The 20667-nt window shown below is 29.1% G+C and overlaps 1 protein-coding gene across 1 annotated transcript in view; it reads right to left on the bottom strand.

The window, feature by feature from the left end:
- The window catches only part of LOC117182892 (proline-rich protein 2-like), a 72745-nt gene that overhangs the window by 1305 nt on the left and 50773 nt on the right, over positions 1 to 20667 (bottom strand). The window contains exon 2 of the mRNA XM_033376007.1: positions 9984 to 10880. Within this exon, the coding sequence (XP_033231898.1) occupies positions 9984 to 10880 (897 nt within the window). The remainder of the gene's footprint in view (positions 1 to 9983; positions 10881 to 20667) is intronic.

Raw genomic sequence — 20667 nt, 5'->3', positions numbered from 1 at the left:
ACCTCTCTCAATTTCACTTTGGGATCATTCAACATCATATCATGGATTTTTTCGACATTTTCTGGTGTAATGACCTCTTTTGGGCGCCCAGATCGTTCAGCAACAACTGTGCTCGTACGGCCACAACGAAACTCGGTAAACCACTTATGAATCGTTCCATTCGACGTTGCAGAGTCCGGGTAATACTTATCCAGCTTGGCCTTGGTCTCGGATATCGTTTTCTTGCGAAGATAGTAGTGTTTGATCAAAACTCGAAAGTCAGATTTTTCCATATTAAAAAAAATTCGGAGGCTAGTCGCTTCTCAGTGCTGTAACTTTTAAATGCGTAAACATAAATGGCTGAAGTTTTGACAGGCGTCATTTGAAGGATCAAGCTCGACGAAAATGGTTCACATTAGTGAATACTAATGCCATTTCTTAGGATTTTCAGGTACTTATCAGACTGCCTAGTACAGTCGCGGCGGAAGAAATTCAGTCCTATTACTTTCCGGACAAACCCTGTATAATCAAGTCAATAAGCCATTAACAAACTCATTAACAAAAATCATTACTTTTTTATTTCTTGACCAATTTTTTTTACGAAAGTTACTTTAAAATATTATCTGAACACATGTAGAGCAGAATATCCAAAAATTTATCTATTCTTATAATTATATAATTTTAAACAATTTTAAGCTAAAAATATTAATTTATACATCCAAATTAATTATAAAATCTTTTTTAATATTCTCTTAATCTAATCTAATTTACTTATTATTACTTTAATTTACTTATTTTTTACTTACTCTAATATAATCTAATGCAAATGTTGTTATCTTGGAACTCGATGTTTTCCAACAATTTTTTGAAAATCCTACAAAATTAAAAAATTGCCTAAAAATCTTCCAGACTGTATTTTGAATGTTTTGTAAATTTTTAAAAATATTTTTAAAATTAATTATTCAAATTTTTTAGTTTTTCTAGGAATTTTGACAACAATTTGTTTTTTCTTTCAAGCCTTTCGAAATGTTAAGAAAGCTTCTAAATTTTGTATTTGAACTCATCAATCGTGCGACTTTTTTGCAAAAATCAAGTAGCGCGACTTCAGTCACCCATAGGGAAACCCACCTTTAGGTTAAAAATTCCTTATTTAAAATATTTTTGTGAAAATTCATTTATTTTGTTGTAAATTAATCTTTTTAGTTGAGAAGTAAACTATGTATTTGGATACAAATTTATTAATTTTAGCCTTGTTTAAAAATACAGTTTTATGGTCGAAGACTCGTTCTGCGAGGAATCGTGAGGAATCTGCTGTGTACTTGAGATTTCTTTCCGACTAATACGCTAGGATTATTGCAGTATTTTTAATTCAAGGTACAATTATCAAAATAGCTCAGTTCTGACTCTTATTTAGTGTCGTTCCATGCACACTGGAAAGACAAGGGTACCCAGGTAGCCGTGGAGGAAAATACAAGCGTTCGCCTTTACGTACTGGTCCCAGGTATTGCGGGCGAATTTATGATGACCACGCCCTAGATATAAACCTCTTTATATATTTATATTCTACAAAACAAGAAATTGCTAAAGATATTGAAAATTCCTCAATAGCCTACTGAAACGTTATACTTGAAATTTTTATACTTGAAATTTCTTTCCGACTAAGGCTTTTATTTATAATGAAGACACAGTGTTTCATAACAATCTAATTGTTTTAAAAAATGAATAAAATTCCTAGAGATTTTGCTGAGAGGTATCCAGGACTTTTTTTTGGTTTTTTACTAGAACTATTACTGTATTTTTTTACAAGTTTCAGACTATATGCATAGCTAACTTCTGGTTCGAAATTATTCACGTATGGGGTTTTTTAGTGTATAAAACAAAGACATGTGGGTCATATTTGAAAAATAAGTTTTCATTCCTTTTTTGTTGCTAATCTTGAAAATACATGTTGGGTTTCAACTCGATGTACCTTATCTTAACGATTATGAATAAAATTGATAAAAAAGTTTTTTTTCTTATAGGAAATATCTGTTACACTTCATGGGGCTTGCGCCACCTCTGAATAAAATATTTTCAAAACGAAAATGAAAAAAAATCATTAAACAATTTTCCAGGAATCTATTGCCAATTTTGTTTTTTTCTTGAGACTTAAATTTTACCTGCAATTTTTTGAAAATCTTGCAAAATAAAAAAAATTACTTCAAAATCTTCCATATTCTATTTTTAAAATTTAAAAAAAAATTTAATATTTTTCAAAATGATTTTTAACCAGAAATTAATTTTTAGTTTTTCTGGGAATTTGGATGAAATTGTTGTATTCTTTTGAAGCTTTTCAAAAGAGTTAGAAACCTTCTAAATATTGTGTTCAGAATCTTCTAAAATCTACGCTATGTTTCAAAAAATGTTTATTGTTGCATGCTTTCAATTATTTTGGGATCTTTCAATATTTAAATATTTTGTGGAAAATTCGTTTTTTTCATTTTAATTTAACTTCTACCTGAATATGATAGTTTTCCATTTTTTGTTGAAAATTTATTCTGTTTTAGTTAAAACGTCGTATTTATTGGTAGAAAGCTAATTTTTTGAATTTAAATTTCTTCTTTATTGGTTAAACTGCAACTGTTTGATTCAATATTAACTCTTTTGTGAAAGTTTATAAATTTGGATGACACTTTTTTTTCTTGACTGAAAAATTTTCACTTGTTGAAAATTCGTCTTTTTGGTAAGTTAATAAAACTTCTGTGTTAAAATTTGAAAAGGTATTTTTTTGCTTGCAGATTCATTATGTTAGTTAAAAGTTCATCTTTGGTTAAAAAATTAAGCTATTTTGATCAAATATTTATTTACTGAAAAGTTATATTCTTCAGTAGAAAATAAACCTTTTCGTTTTGAAATATAGGTAGAAAATGAATCATTCAAAAAGAGATTATTACACGCGGAATTCAACTCACTTTAATGATATTAACAAAAACAAATTATTGGATACAAAAAATGTCATTATATTCGCTAAAGTTAAAGGAATAAATAAAAGGATAACTTACAATGTTTTCGATTTCAGTTTTGTGATTTTCACAGAGATAAAATAAACAATTACCATAAAACAGTTTTTGACCATGAAATCGGAATTTGTGGGTGTATGATAAATTTCGCATTTTACAAATTTTTAGAAAGGGACCCAAGCAAATGAGTTTTTGTCCTGAAAAATTTGGAAAAGTGCTGATTTTTTTTCCACAAACGCTAGACTGGAATACTACCGATTTTTGGGTATGAGTTTGTAATTATATTAGCCAGAGGGCATTAGGCTTTATTTCCGAGTTTTTTAATTGTTTTCGCTGCAGTCATTAAGGTGCTCAGTGAAACCTACCGTTTCGCCTTAAAGCTTTGAGTAATTTAAAACTTGGATAGGAGGGATTTTAAAAAGGATAACTCAGTAAAATAAATAAACCATAATCACATCATGACAAATTTATTAATAACACTTTGAGAATAGCAGTTACACTAAATAAAATTACAGATACCTACAACTTCAAAAGATTTGACTTGACAATTTCAATTACTTGGAATTTAAAATTCTGCAATTTTATAAATTTTTTTACCTTTAAGCACTTTCAATTCTATATGAATGATTATTAACTATTTTATCAGAAATATATTTAACTTAATGATTGAAAAGTCAGTCAATAACGAATTTGGAAATTGTTTATATTTTAAATGCTAGAAGATCAAAATCGGGATACATAATTGCGCGCTTAGTACGCGTACATTTCCTGCTACAAGCAAAAAAATTTCAGGAGTTAGATTCACGGCATTGCTCCTTGATTTCATGACGCTTTGGGGCGAAAACTAAGATCTGAAACCCTTGCTTTCAAAGCAGAAAGTTTAAAATTTCATGCATTGGTTCACGTCACTTTGCTCTCAGGTCCCGAATTCTATGCTTTTAGATCATAGAGTCTGAGACCTTAATGCACGTAAAATTGCAGCTATGCAATCAAGCGCTTCCATGAATTAATTTCTTGAAATTTCTGTCCGTCTAGTATTAATTAGAAGATTAAAGACTGTTGAATGTAATATATCTAAACACTTCTAAAATTAAATCTCTAAATGAAAATAAAGTAAGCTCATAAAAAATTCACTATTATAATAGTAATGTATCCAAATTTGTAAAACTTAGGTCGCAATTGATTTTAACAAAGTAAACTGGAACCATCCGTAATCAAAAAAATGATGATGGGATAGAACTAAATTGCCGCTTTGGGTATAGAAAGATATCAGCGAGGTTTAAAGAAAAGATTTCGGATATTTGACAAACAAAAAATTAAGCCTGTCACATTCTATTAACCCTCGTAACACAAACCTATTTTTCAATGGTGGAGTCCACTGTGGGCCCTTGAGACCATGTGCACTATTCCGCGGTATACCATTGTCAGGCTACTCATCCGATCAACTTAAAAAAAATTCTCAGATATTTTTTAAACGTTGTAGAATTAATCTCTGTAGTTAAAATGCCTTTTTAAAAATATTGAAACATCAAAAAAATCCTCAAAAAATGGAAAAAAAAATGTTAAAAAATTAATGTTTGACAAAAAGTATTAGAAAATCTTTATATCTTAATTGAAAGTCACTAGAAATATGATTGTAATGGATACGTAATATCAAAATTATGTTAAAATTATTCATTTCCAGCGCAGTCACTACAAATATAAGCTTGATGCTCATCATATATTGGGCACTAGCAGCAATGACACAACCATTTTGTTTTGCCATGTTTTTTAGAAGGATACAATGCACACCTTGCCCTTTGATGCATCTTTGGTCAACCACCTTGTGCACCGTGCTGCACTAGGCGACGCTGACTTGAACTTTTGATGTAAAAATAACGTTCTGGAAAAATCGACGTTTGGTACATACCAGGGTCTGAGTGAACATGCACCTACTTTGAACAGTTCCGAAAGCCTACTAATTCAAGCGTTGTACGACAGGAGCATCGAAACGCATAGTTCGGGTCATGATCTAAGAATACACGGTCTAGCCATCAGCTCCCCCAATTTCGCACCCAATTTGCACTTCACCACTTCTAGCCATCTTGGTTACCATATCAACCATTAGCGTCTCGGTCTTCACTCAAAAGATTTGAAATCATGAATTATGGCTACATTGTAAATCAGTGTCAATAACTGTGAAAGTTCTCAATATTCAAATAAAGTGCAAGAAGCGGACACTGCTGACGCCATCCGCTTGTGAAAGCGCGTCGTGATAAGATTAACTTTGTGAAAATTGTAGTGGTGTTTCTATTGAAAATACAAATTTTAAAGTGAATCTAAAGTGCCCATCCGGAGCGGATAAATATTTTCGTGCAAGCTAAAGTTGCATTATTTGCATTATACATATTGGTAAGTGTACAAGGTAGCTGTCATTATAAACATAACTTTTTAAGTTAATTTCCACATTTTTAATACATGAATGAAACCGTATTACAATGATGCAGATAAATTTTTGAATGGGAAACCAATGAGTTGTTAACATCTTTTGTTGTTGTTAAAACATGAAGAAGGTACGTATTCACATCTTTTTTCAGACGTTTTGCCGTGGAAAGTATAATACTCGAAGAAAAATGTTATTTTAGTTTGTTTTTGCACACTACTTTATACTTTGCGAAATGCATTTATAAATAGTTCTTCACGCGATATTTTTCTAAAAAAGGAAGGGCACAATTAAAAATAGAAAGTCATGAAAAATTTTAGTTAAAAATTAGACGAATTATTAATACAAATATAGTCTTAATGGTCTAATGATTGCACGTTTATTTCTCTTGTAAAATTAATTCCATTACATATTATTTCAGATAACAATGCCAAACATTTGTGCAGCTGACGATTGTGTCAATCGAGTAAAGAAAGACGGATATTATTATAATACCGCATATGATATTGATATTTTGCATTTATTTATTTCTGCTTTGATCCCAAAAACAATATTCTTTTTTCTCCTTAGGTGATGATACTTCATTTCATTCGCCTTAAAAGGTACAATTCCTCAGGTGCATTCAGAGGTTATGTTATCCATATTTCTAAGTATTTCTTCTACATTACAAGTTAGATGTTATATATTTGTTAATACTTTAAATTAGGAATCTTAAAAATTGCATTATTCTCAAACTAATTTAATTTATTCATAAACTATATAATTTGTTTATTTTTTACATACAATCTTCGCCCATCGTATTTTCTTCCTTTCAAATATACTTCATTCTCCTGCGCTCACTTATCCAATATAGCTAGAAGTGGTGGAGTTGCTACTTATTGGTTAACTTTTTTTTAGTTGCGTGTGGCTAGGACGTGTATTCCTAGATCATGGTTCGGGCCCCAGACTACTGCCAGGGGGCTTAAGGCCCGCCATTTTGAAAATGCGTAAGAGATATTCAACGCGAAATTTGAGGATAGGATCTGTGAGACCCTGTGTGTGCTAAGAAGGTTAAAACTTTTCTTTTCTTGTTTATCTTTTTTTTTTAATAAGTAAAGGATATACATCATAATTTAGTTACACTACATATGTTTATGTAGCACAGCAATTGACTTATACCATCATAACGAATAGATATAATACATGCATACAATATTTGCTACATTCCGAATATTAGAAAGCTTTTCTTTAAAAAAAGTTACAAATATTTATGAATCTTGTACATAGTATGACTTGGTTTGGTCATCGAAAATCTTTTAATACATTAGCCAATATTCATGTTGTCAAAATTAACAAATTTGGTATATAATATGATGTTCTGTTTCTGATATTTAAACGAAAAATTCACTCATACACGCAAAGTATCTAATTCCATAAAATCTTAAAGATTTAATATTATGAATAACGATATACTTTAATATTCCATTAAGTTATATTAACTAAATGCCGCCCGGTGTTAAAATTTTTAAGTTAAACACACACACACACACACACACACACACACACACACTGGCGCAGGACATTTTTCAAACACCTTATCGTTAGAAAATTTGCATCGTTATTTATATATAATATTACGAAAGCAATAAAGCATGAATTCACATAGGTTCAGAAAATTCTATAATTCACCACAAGAATTAAAATATTGCAGTTAAAGAAGAATCTTGCAGTGTATATTTTTATAATAACATTTTTCAAAGTACGAACCAAATTTAAACAATATCAGTGGTGTAATAAAGTTCCATTTAGGGCGAAATAATAGCGTCATAAATTATTAAAACAAAATTGAACCATAATTGATTCATATTGAGCAGTACGAATATGCAAAGTAATTCAATTGTTTCTTAGTTTTAACATCGATCGAAATAGCTAAAATAACTGAAGTTTCAAATGACTTTTTAATAAAAGGACATGCAAGAAAATGGCTTTGCAAGTTTTTTTATGTGTTTCGTGTGTTTTTAATGTTTTTTTTTATTATTTTTTTTCATTATAGATTAGGAGCATGCTGACTCTGTGGCAAAGTTTAGCTTTTCCCACATTTTTTTACAGTTTTCCGGAAGGGGCAGGGCCGCCACCCTACAATTTTTTCCCAATACTGGAACCCACGGGGGATACTTGAATGCCGGTCATGCGGGCGGTTGCACGCTTAAAGCGACCTTTGCATTGTCAGATATTTAGAAGCGGTTAAGAAAAATTAAAATGGATTAAAATGTTATTAGTTCAATCAATTTCCTAATCTATTTATAAGGAAATGAAAACAAATTTAATGAAAATCGGTTGATAGCTCCAATGCCAGTTGACAGTTTTTGTCATTTTGCATGAACTTAAAGATTTGCTTGATTACTGCAAATATTAACTGGTTTTCATCAAATTTTTCCATCTTTTAAAATTATATCAGGGAAATGATTAAGATCATTACAATTAAATACAGCCATGCCTTTATGATTTATTTATAATTTTATAATTTTATTTATTATTTTATTTATTTATTATGCAACAACAAATATTTATTTTTATACTTAATCACTGATCTTGACCAATTTTCCAATCACAGACTCTATTTTCTTAGCAAACTTGACTAAAAATGCATTTTAAATTACCATTTGCTATGATACTTTGCTAATTAAAGAAACAGTTAATTATGGGAACAATTGTTGTACACGGACACATTGTATGATAGCCTGACAGTCGATACAATAAGAAACATTAAAATCCAACAAAAATGGTTTATTAGACAGAATTTTGTCCACAAAAGTGCAATCCTGCGGAAAAAATGGCATAAGATTCATGTATTGCCCTGCTAGAAACTTTTTTACACAAATTCACAAAACTAAAAATATAAAGGAATTCACTGATACTTACAATAAATTACAATTAAATTTACAGAAAAGTACAACTTTTTTGTATTATTTAGGCGAACTTTGCACTTTCTTGTATATTGTTGTATTATATTGTAGTTTTTATGTTTACAAGAATTTACAACTACAAGATTCTACAGGAATTTACAGGTCCCGCTGCAAAAAAGTTGTCTCTTTTTCGGCCTACTATGACAAATATTTAGAATATTGCAATATGGTAATTTTAAATGAAGACATATTAAAATACAATTATGATTAATCCTTATTAAACAGAAAGGAACCTTACGTTTGTAGTATTTTCAGGTATAAAGCAATCGATTCAACGTGATATATGTCATTTAAAATTATGTATTCGCGATGTTCTCAATATTTATCATCCCAGGTCGAAAAAGAACAACTTTCGACTGCAAATTAAAATTGAACAATTAAGAAGTAACTGGTCATGATCACTGAAATTCATAGATTCAAAGTCCAGAACACACCAATTTTACAACTTGAAGTTATAAGAACTGAAATACAAATTAAAACATTCAAAGTGGAATATTTTTTAATTTTAAAGTTTTCAAACTTAAAGCTTAAATTTTTGAAGTCAAAAGCTCAATAATTTATTTTTGTGAAATGGGAGCATTAAACACTTTTCAATTGACAAATTGGTCATTCAAAGCCGTTTAAATCTAACATTCTTTAAAAATATAACGATCTTTTAAGATATAAGTCTGTCTTGAACAAAATTGACGTCGCCCCAGCGCGTCGATAAGTATTTGCCTATTATTATAGTTCTACAAAATTTTCCGTAAATTAGCTTTTCATCGTGTGACACTGAATTTTTATTTTTTTAAATGCTTAAATTAATGGCGTAAAAATAGCGATTTTATAAGCACATGTAGTTATAACTGATCTGTAATAAGGAGATATTAAAAAAATTTTTTTTCGTCACCCTTTAATAATATAATTAATTAATTTAATTTAATGCTGATATCGAAGAAATTAAAAATTAATTCGAAGAATTCTTTACCAATCAGGATACCAAAAAAAAGTTAACCAAAGACATTTGTATCAAAGCTAATAACTGTCAAGCTAATCATATTATTAACTATTGAGCCTTATCATGTTCACAAATATTGTCTGAATAATTAACTGAACTGGGAAATTATCGTATTTTGAAATGTCTTAAGCAATTCTAATCTAACTGCATTAATTTTTACTCGACACCATAAATCACTATAAACTAGAGTTGAAACAGATCCGAAATTTAAAGAAACACAGCAATGTATAACCTAATGTCTTTATTTATTGAATTAATAAAAGAACTTTAAGAATTAAACACAAAAAAGTAAACTTGAGTGAAATAAGTATGTTTCGAAAAATCAGTGTGATCGTCTTAATACAGTTATAGAACAAAGGAAAAAGAGTAAAGAGGGAGAAAAAGTACAGTCAATCATTTTCACCACTCTCTGTATAGGCTATAGTGTATGTAGGAATGTCATATATAAATAAAATTATACTTTATTTCTTGAATTTATAAGTAAAATATTAATGAAAATCTTTCAAAAATGAATGTGTTGTTACACAATTATTAAAAAATCGAAAGAAATTGCGAAACATAATTTGATATGCATTTAATTCTAATAGAAGAGGGACTTCTGAACCTGTTGAGCGGAATTCGTGATCTTCAAAATTACATACCTTGACCATAGTGGAAATTATTATTTGCTTGAGGAGGGTAGTTGTATGCATGCGGATTTGGTGCATTCCCCCCCATCCCAGGGTGGTAGCCCATCTGCGGATGTAGGTCGGGACTCTCTAGTATAGAACCGTCCGAAGACATTGAGTCGGGACTCCCTGGTATGAAATGCGGCGGACGCCCCATTAGGTTGGGATTCACTGGCATATCAGGCTGCGGACGCCCCATTTGGTGGGGATTCCCTGGCATACCAGGCTGCGGACGCCCCATTAGGTGGGGATTCCCTGGCATACCAGACTGTGATTGCGACAGTGGGTTGGGATTCCCTGACATATGAGGCGGCGGATGCGACATTAGGTTGGGATTCCCTGACATACGAGGCGGTGGTTGCGACATTAGGTTGGGATTCCCTGACATACGAGGCGGTGGATGCGACATTAGGTTGGGATTCCCTGACATAGGAGACTGCGAAGGCGGCGGGTGGTTGGGCATCGCTTGCATAGGAGGCTGCGGATGCTGCGAATGCTGTGGTTGTGGCAGTGTAACTCTGGCTTTAAGAGTTTTAAAAGGCGCGAGGTCAAAAGGAAGGGCTATGGGAGACTGATGTTCGTCAAGAGTCATTGGGCTTGGTACGCCATCAACCATCCTGAATATTTCATTGTAGGGAGGAACTTTATACACTGGAAAATTCATACCTCTTGCTGCTGAATATATTCCAGTGATATAATCATCTCCTTTTAGTCGATGTAGACCTACGTTAATGCGCTCTCCTTCCGTAAATGAAACCTCACTTTTTCCATTAAAGTATGACTTAAGTGTAAGCACGATACGAGAAGATTTAGATTCCTTCGAGGATTCCCCCACACATGGAAGTTTTAGGCATCCCTGCTGTGATCTTTCTGAAAGAGGAAATAGAAATAAATAAATTCTAATGGTTGCAATATCAATTTCCAACAAGGATATTGAATTCACACTCCTTTCAGTAAACGGTAATTACAAAACTTGTAATATGCTAAAGTAGTAAGCTGAGCGTTTCAGCGATACTCGAGAAAAATTAATTTCAAAAATCAACAAACATTTAAAGGACTGTATAAGGGGGAAAACTTTCGAAAAGTAATTATATAGCTCTTAGAAAGTCATACAAAAGATTTCTTAAACATTTTTTGATAGTACTTGTTCTTTTAATTTTATCTATCAAATATAATATGAAAAGAATCGAAAATTCCAATATTGCCTTAAAATAAGTGGGATATGTCAAGTATTTTAAATAATTGAAAAACAGAAACTTTTATCTTAACAAGAATTAGCAAAAATTGTCGCCTCGAATACTGGACTACTTAGAAAAGTCTTTTAATGAAGGACAAGAGAGAAGGGAGAGGAAACACAATTCAGTTATAAGATCTTGCCTATTCTATATAAAATAACATTTTAAACAAACAGTTGAATTTTTAACTCAGAAGATGAATTTTATATTAGAAAAATATAAATTTTAATAAAATAGATGATTTTCTACTAAAAAAAGATAAATTTTCAAACAATAAATATAATGAAATTTCCTGTTACGTTAGAAAATTGTTTTGAACCAAATAAAATAAATTTTAGCGAAATTGTTAAATATTCAACTAAGAAGATAAATTTCTAATCGAAAAAGTTAAATATGTATACAAACAAATTTGACAAAAAATGCAACGGTTAAGTTTGTAGATGATAACAGTAATTTAAAATTTTAAGAAAATACAATTTTTAACCAAGAAATATAATTTTAACCCAAAATTTCAATATTCTACCTAAATAGAATAATTTAAAAAAAAAACATGATTTTTTAACCAAATATTGTAACTTTTAATAGAAGTTTCATACTGATAGTTGAATTTTCAGCCAAGAAAGTTAATCTTTTATAAAAAAAAGACAATAGAGTAGAGTAATCTTCAGTTAGAGGAATAAGTTTTCAAAAAGATAAAATAAATTTTCAATTAAATAGTTAAAATTTCAACAAAAAATATGAATTTTCCAACAAATAGATTAACTGTCTATAAAAAAAATGTTGGAAAAGCAGGTATTTAAATTTGTAGTTTGAAAAATTGTCTTTCTCTTTAAAAAAAGGATTTCTTAATCACAAAAATTAATTTTTTACCAACAAGTACAACTTTTAAGCAGAATAGATGAATTTTCAATTACAAAAGATAAATACCTGATTTTACAATCAAATATTTTGATATTTAATGAAATTATGAACCCCTATTATTTTAATTTCCAACGAAAAAAGTGAATTAGTCACTACAAAAGACAAAGATTCATTACAATACAACAGTTTTCGAAAAAATAGTACAATATTCAACTAAACCAGGTTGATCTTCAGACAAGTAGGATATCATGAAATCTTTAGTTGAAAAATTATTTTTAAATGAAAAACTAATCATTAGCACAAAGCCATGGATTTTCAATCAAAAAAATTAATATTTGACTGAAAAAGATTAATTTGTAACAGAATACATGAATTTTCAGCCAAATAGTTGCATTTTTTACTGAAAAAGAAATTTTCTTCTAAACATATAAGAGTTGAGTTTTCAGTTAATATTTGTTTTTTTCAACAAAGTAGTTAAATTTCAAAAAAAAAAGATTTTTTTATCAACCAAAATTGTGGATCAAAAAAATATCTACAATTTTTTTATTATTCACTTTTCACAGGATGTTTGGCTTTTGTTTTAATAATAAAAAATTTAATTAAAAATAAACAAAAACTGTTGTTCGAAGACACGACACAAGCTATGGAAAAATGAATATACAAATGTGGGTCTTCCGAAAAACAGAGAAATTTTATTTCAATTTCTTATTAATAATTATAATTAATAATGAGAAATTTGAATAATTTTAATTAATGCAACTTGTAGTTCTGGTTTTAATCGCGAAAAATAATATTCAAAATAAAAAATTCAATCTGTTAAAAAAGGACATCAGGTAAAAAAACAAATGAATAGAGAAAAGTTGTTTAAAAAAAAGGATCTAATAATATTTTTAAACGAGACGAGTACATTTCCTTTTAATCGTATGGACGAAGATTAAAAATGAAAAAAATCGTTGGAAAACGACATAAGAGATTAAAAAAATGAAAAGGCAATAGTTGTTTAAACATAAATGCCCTGCGAATTTTTATTATCTCTTGTTGTAAAAATATATTAAAAAAAAAAAATTTAATTTGTTTTTGGGGGAATATTTGTTGCTGCCTGATTTATCCTAAAGTATCTCAAAGGATTTAATAAAATAACTAATATTGGTAACAAGTATTATTCATCATTTTTATAAATAAATCATGATAAGTAGCTGAATGATGAATAACCTAGTTTAAGAAAATGAAAATTTACATTTTTCTTTGGAGAAAAAATTATTTTCTCACCTCATATGTATCATAATCGTTTTTTACACTGATCCTACAACAAAATATTACTAAGAGTTAACATTTTTCCTTGCTATAAATAACTTATGTTGGCAAATAGAAAAGCTTAATATGCCTTCTATTAACAAATTTCTAGATGTAAATTTTGTAAAATTGATTTTAATAGTTAAAAATAAAATTAAAATATAATAATTTTTTTTAGGATCAGCACAAGCAATGGAAAAAAAATCAACAGGCAATGAGTTTTTTTCCTTAAGAAAGTGGTCATTAATTTTTCTATTTCTGTTTATTTAAAAAGATACATACTTTTTTAGTTTTAAATTTTGTTTAAGTTTATATTTATGAAAAGCGAATTCTACACATATTAAACCCAGTCAATTTTTTCCGAAAGAAATATCAATATTATTTTTTTCAATTTAAAATATTTATAACAAATATGAATGAAAATTATTGAAAATATTCTGCATTTACGTAAAACTAGTGAGTTATTTTAATACATATAAAATTTAAGACAACTTTTTTCAACTAAAGAGGATTTAAATTTTATATTCATAGTCGAAAATTATTTATAACAAAGGTAAATATTAGGTGTTAACGAACCGCTTCTTAGTACGTTTGAGTAGCTACTTTGATACTTATTGGATAGTACAGGATAAATAAATAAGTCAATTAATAATATAAATCAAATATATGTAAGGCGGTAATAATAATTTTTTCATTATTATTACATTATTAAGCCGTTTCCCTTTCGGGGTAGGCGTGACTGACTCGATAGGGAAGGGATTGAAGTGAGGAAGGAAATAAAGGATTTTGAAAAGAATCTAGAATGCTCGTGGATCAAATACGGATACAATACGGCGGACGAAATCACAAAAAACGGCTAGATTTGGATAAATCTAGGTACTTTCCGGCTTTTGTGGTCGCTGAATCCGAAAGTGAAATAAGAATTCGAAAATTTAAAATGGCGAATGAAAATATCCGCTATTTCAAATTTTCGAATTTTGACTTCAAACTCTGATTCAGCGACCTCAAAAATCCGTAAAAACCGAGATTAATCCAAATCGAGACGGTTTTTTTTGGGGGGGTTTTCGTCCACCATATTAGTTCCGCCATTTTGAATTTTTCAATTTTGACTTCAAATTCGGATTCAGCGAGCCCAAAAACCCCAGAGTAAGACTTGAATGCAAAATCGGAGAGAGTTTAATAGGAACCCAGTGGGCACAAAATTTGGCGACGTCTTTACGATATCGTTACGACATCTTTACGACAACTTTACGACATCCTATGTCCATGTCGTTAAGGTGTCTTTACGATATCGTAAATAAGTCGTATGATCTGATGATGTCTTTACGCTATCGTAAGGACACCGAAACGACATGGACATAGGATGTCGTAAAGTTGTCGTAAATATGTCGTAACGATGTCGTAAAGGGTACACAGGGCACGAAAAATGTTGACGCATTTAACGTCAATGCGAACGAAGGGGTTTCACTATTTTCCGCCACACTTTTCTATCCTAGCATACTTCTCTAGCTTCTTTCACGTCCATGCATTTTTTCATGCAGGCTCTCAGGTTTCTGTGGTTTCTTTTGTCTCTTCTGACTAGGGTCTCATTCATACATTCTAACCAATAGGTCCCAATAAAAAAAAATCTAATATTCTTGGTGAGAAGTTCATTCTTCTTAATTGAAAATTTTACCGTTATATTTTTTATATGAAATTCATATTGTAAAAAACTCTACTATTTGTCTGAAAATTCATTTGTGTATTTTCCTGAAAAAATTTCTCTTTTGCCAAAGAATTATTCTTCTTTGGATAAGAATGCATATTTTTGTTTAAATTTTAAAGATTTCTGTTAACAAATTATTTTTCTCAAAAAATTATTTATTTTGTTGTAACTTGAAGTATTTTATTAAAAAATTGTTTCTTTTCCTTCTTAATTGATTTTTGTAGCTAAAAAATTAAATACACAATGATTAGCTTGAAACTCAACTATTTTATTTAAAAATTTGATATTGTTGGTTGAATTTAAGTGTTTTATATTTAAATTACAATCATCATTGGTTAAAATGGCAAATATTGCACTTATTTATTTATAGTTCAAGAAGCACTTAAACTTTTACTTACCCTGTTAAATTTTATTTAAAAAGTATGAGTTTTAACAAAAAAATGGTTTAGTTTTCAAACAAAATAATTAAATTCGTAAGTAATTAAGATTTATGATTAATTAAATACTTGAATGTTTTTTCGAGAAATATGGACTTTCTACTCAAACAGATTTAATCTAAAATCCAAAATTCAACTTAAAAAAATTAATTTTCCTCAAGAAAAAATTTCAGTTTAACTGTTCTATATCAAAATATGAATTTTAAGCAAAAAGTAATGTTCCTTGAAAATATTAGAATTTTCAACCAAAAAAGGTGTATTTTCAAACAAAAATTATAGTGTTTTAACAAAATCGTTAAATTTATCAACAAATGATAATCTTTAGAAGGAAGCACATGCAAAAAAACAAATACACGGAAATTAAATTACAAACAACAATATTATACCACGGTTACCGACAATCTTTATTCTAAAAATTCTCAAATTTTTAATTCCCGAGTAAAAATGCTTCGACTTGAGTTCGACTTGGTTATGTCTTGAATTCGTCTTCAAAGAATCGATATATGGCTGCGTCTCAAAACTGATTTGAGACATAAGCCTTCGTCTTACTTTTATGGTCACGGCAGGTAAAACGGCATTTACTTTTTCTCAAGTCGAGCCTTGTTTTGGCGAAGACGATGTTTACTTCACTCAAGACGAGCCTTTTCTTGGCTGAGATTATCGAACCTTTTTCGGCTCAATAAATGAGATTAGAATTGTTGAATGAAAAATTTGTAATTATTAAATTAGTTATTTTTAATTAAAAAATTCAGAATCGGGGGGATCTGCCAGGCCGTTAGAAATACGTAAAACAAACAGCATTTCCGGTATCATCGTCAAACAAGTATAATACAGATAACAATCTGTAAATAAGTTGATTCAATATATATATATTTATGACTATTCGAATTACCCTTTATGCTAGAGCAGGTATACGCTCAAAGTTATAAACCGCACGTGCTGGAGCCATTAAAATTCGACTCAAGATATAAATTTATGTCTTCAAGACATAAAAACTTGTCTCCGAGACATAAATTGAATTCTGGCTCCGTCTCAAAACTGTGACATGCTGAAGTCGAAAAGTTCGACCTGAGCATGTCACAGCAATTCAAGTCGAACTCAAGTCGAAGCATTTTTATTGGGGCGATCACTTTTCCATAGGATCTAAGGGTAATTCGTTTTTTACTGGGGAAAAGGAACGATAATTTTTCTATTTCTTATTCTTTATCGTTTCAGAAGATACATAAATTTTTAGATAAACAAATTTTTTAAGCTTATAACGTATAAAAAGAAAATGCTATAAATAATAGACATAGTGATTTTTTATGCAAAAAAGATAAATGTTGTCTTTTTCATTTTAAAATATTGATAACAAATATACATTAAATTTTTTGTCTTATTTTGCAGTTATATCAAACTAGTGAGCTTTTTTAATAAATATAAAATGTCAGATAAATTTTTCCATGAAAAGAAGATGAAAACTTTATATTCTTTGTCTGAAATTATTTATAGCAACGCTAAATGTCGGGTGTTAACTAACTAAAGTTAGTAAGCTCATACAAATAATAAATTTGTATAAAAAACAAATTCTATGTCTTATTTGTATGCTCAAATTGTGAAACAGTAAAACAAACAACTAAAAACTTTCAAAAATGTATATTATCGTTCATTACTCCTATTGGGATCCCAATGATCATTATTGCTAAAAAACTATGTGTAATGCGGTAATAATAATTTATTGATTTATTCAATTGGTTTCAAGATTCTAGCATACTCTTGTTATTAAAGCAGTAGTTATTATCAATATTTAAATTGTTTACGATTATAATATTAAGAAATGATAAATAAGGAAGACGAATGTGCGTTTTACTTGTCTTATATTCACAGAAATTAATCAATTTGCGTATTCAGTCTATTTGTAACTTCCAAAAAATTGCAATCTCATTGCTATGAACAAAGTTAATTCTGTGAAGCAATCGAGTCTTGTTTAAGTAACCTTAAATGAATTTATAGCATTTCACAAAATTATTATTTATTCAATAGGAAATTACTAGGTAATAATATATAATGAAATTAATGAATAGGAATATTTTATCTTAAAAAATATAAAGTTTTTATAATATAGTGTACCGTTTTTCGTGATTATCATGCTTATTTTTTATGTTAAAAAAATTCGTTTTACCTAATTTTTCAAAATATTTTTTCTCTTTTAAACAATTCACCTTTTTCCCCCTGTTTTGAACAAACGCCCCGATTTTCCCCTTTTCCAAGTTTTTTTCGCATGAATATTAACTAAAATAATAGAACGCTATAGAAAAAACCAAATATGTTTAGTTAGAAGTTCATTCTTTTTAATAAAAAAGTGTTGCTATCATATTTTTGTTTATCTTTTTGGCTGAAAAAATTTATAACACAAATCTTAGTTCAACATTCAAGTATTTTCTTGGGCAATTTTTTGTTTTTGATTAAATTTAACTGTTTTCTTTTAAAATTAAAATCATTCTTAGTTAAAATAATAACTATTACATATATCTTTGAGAATTAATTTGTTTGATTGACCTTCATTTAAAAAAATGTATTTTCAAGAAGCAATAAAACTTTTACCTACGCAGATTTAATTTTTAATTAAAAAATATCTATTTCCAAAAAAATTGTCAAAATTTCAACGAAATAAATTAAGTTTTTCAAAGAAAATCAATAAATTCTCAACCAAAGAGATTAACCATCATTTAAAGAAACAAATTTTCAATAATTCAATAATTCAACAACAAAAAAAACTTAAATTTTGATCTGAAAAAGATTTTAGTTTGAGTTTTCAATGCCATAAACGGAAAGTACAGATTCTACGGAATAGTTGAATTTTCAACCAAAGAGGATCACTCTTCAACAAAAAGATTGAATCTTCAACCAAAAGCTTGCATTTTCATGCAAAAAATTGTAATTTCCACAAAAATAGATAAATTATAAAACCAAAAAGGTGAATAAATATTCATGAAAATAATTAAATTTTTATCCCGAAAACATTTCGGTTGAATTTTAAAAACTGAAATATAAATTTTAATCAAAAGTAAATCTTCTACAATTCCCTAGAAAAATAATGGAATTGCTATATTTTTAATAAAGACATTCATTTTCAACAACAAATACGAATTTTTAACTAAATTTGTTAAATATTTAATCACATAAATTAACTTTTAATTAAAATCATGCACGTTCAAGACGAAGAAAACAAATTTAAACAAACTGTTTAATTTTCAACCCAGAATATGAACTTTCTACTAAAAAAGACAAATTTTAAATATAATAGATCATTTTCAACCAAAAAGATAAATTTTTAACAATAAATGGAATGGAGTTTAATTTTAATTTGGAAAAATATGTTTTTAACCAAATAAAATAAATTTGTCAAGAAACTGTTAAATTTTCAACCAAAAAGATGAATTTTCATCTATAGAGTAATCTTCATTTAGATGAATAGGTTTCCAAGCAAATAAAATAAATTTCCAATGAAATATTTAAAATTTTAACCAGAAACTTGAATTTTCCAACAAATAGATTAACTGTTTATAAAAAAAGATGTTGAAAAACCACATATTTAAATGTGTAGTTTAAAAATTGTCTTTCTCTTGGGAAAGAAGAAACTTTCAATCACAAAAATTAATTTTGTACCGAAAAAAAGACAACTTTTAAGCAGAATAGATAAATTTTTAATTGAAAAAGATAAATACATGAAATTCTAACCCAATATTTTTATATTTAATGAAATTTTAAACCCCTCCCGAATAAAAATGCTTCGACTTGAGTTCGACTTGTTTATGTCTTAAGTTCGTCTCCAAGACATCGATGCCTGGCTGGGTCTCGAAACTGGGTCCAGACATAGGCCTTTGTCTTACTTTTATCACCACGAGAGATAAAACGGCGTTTATATGTCTCAAGTCAAGTCTTGTCTTGGCTAAGACGACGTTTACTTGACTCAAGGCGAGCCTAGTCTTGGCTGAGATATCGAAACTTTTTTGGCTCATAAATGAGATTAAAATTCACGAATGAAAAATTTGAGATTATTAATTTAGTTTTTTTTTAATTTAAAAATTCAGGCACGGTGAGTCGGAACGTGTGAAATTTTCTTCAAAATAATAAAAATTGTAACTTTCTAGAAGGATCTCCTAAGGCGTTAGAAATACGTAAAAGCAAACAGCATTTTCGATATCATTGTCAAAAAAGTATAATACAAATAACAAACCATAAATAAGTTGATTTAATATATATATATATATATATATATATATTGTATAAAAATATACAAGATTGTTTAACCATTAACAAATATTAGCTTTTATGACTGTTAGAAATAACCTTTTTGTTAGGGCAGGTAGACGCTCGAAGTTATATACCGCACGTGTTGGAGTCATAAAAATACGACTCAAGAGATAAATTTATGTCTTCAAGACATAAAAACTTGTTTCCAAGACATAAATTGAAGTCTGACTCCGTCTCAAAACTGAGACCGGCTCAAGTCGAATTTTTCGACTTCAGCATGTCTTGATTGGGGGCAATTCAAGTCGAACTCAAGTCGAAGAATTTTTATTCGGGCTTTATTCATGATTAGCTTCAGCAGCTTGCCAAATCCAAATTTCTCGCTAATTGGGTTTTGCGGGATCCTATAAAACATGCTCTTCGGGTGACATTATAAAAATAAATTTTGCTTTGTATTCTATGGCTGATTTTGAAGCTAAATTGTGGGTCCGGATGCAATAAGGGCACATTAAAATTTTTTCGTGCGAAAACGAAGTCCCCTGGAGGCTTTAGAAAAATTTTCGAATTTTAATTTTCAAAAGATATATATGGATGTAAAATTTGATTGCGCATCTTTTTTTCTTAAGACAAAAAGTTGTAACTTTTTTAGTTTAAAAATTAAAGCCAAAAAACTTACTTTTTTGAAACAGTCGATTTTAATCCGTTTTTCACTTCAACTCGTGCTCTGTACGTCAGTTTTTGGAATTTTTGAATAAAATTATCAGAAAATATACCTTAGGGTAACCTTCGAATCATAGAGGAACAGGAATTCAAAATAAAAAATTTGAAAAATTTTTTATAATTTTTTTCTGATGCTCGGCGCGAATCGGACTTTTGTAACTTCCAGCGTTTCG

Source organism: Belonocnema kinseyi, chromosome 2 (genome assembly GCF_010883055.1).
Source record: "Belonocnema kinseyi isolate 2016_QV_RU_SX_M_011 chromosome 2, B_treatae_v1, whole genome shotgun sequence".
Lineage (NCBI taxonomy): Eukaryota > Metazoa > Arthropoda > Insecta > Hymenoptera > Cynipidae > Belonocnema > Belonocnema kinseyi.
The sequence above is the reverse complement of the archived record's forward strand: the minus strand, read 5'-3'. Positions and strand labels throughout refer to the sequence as shown.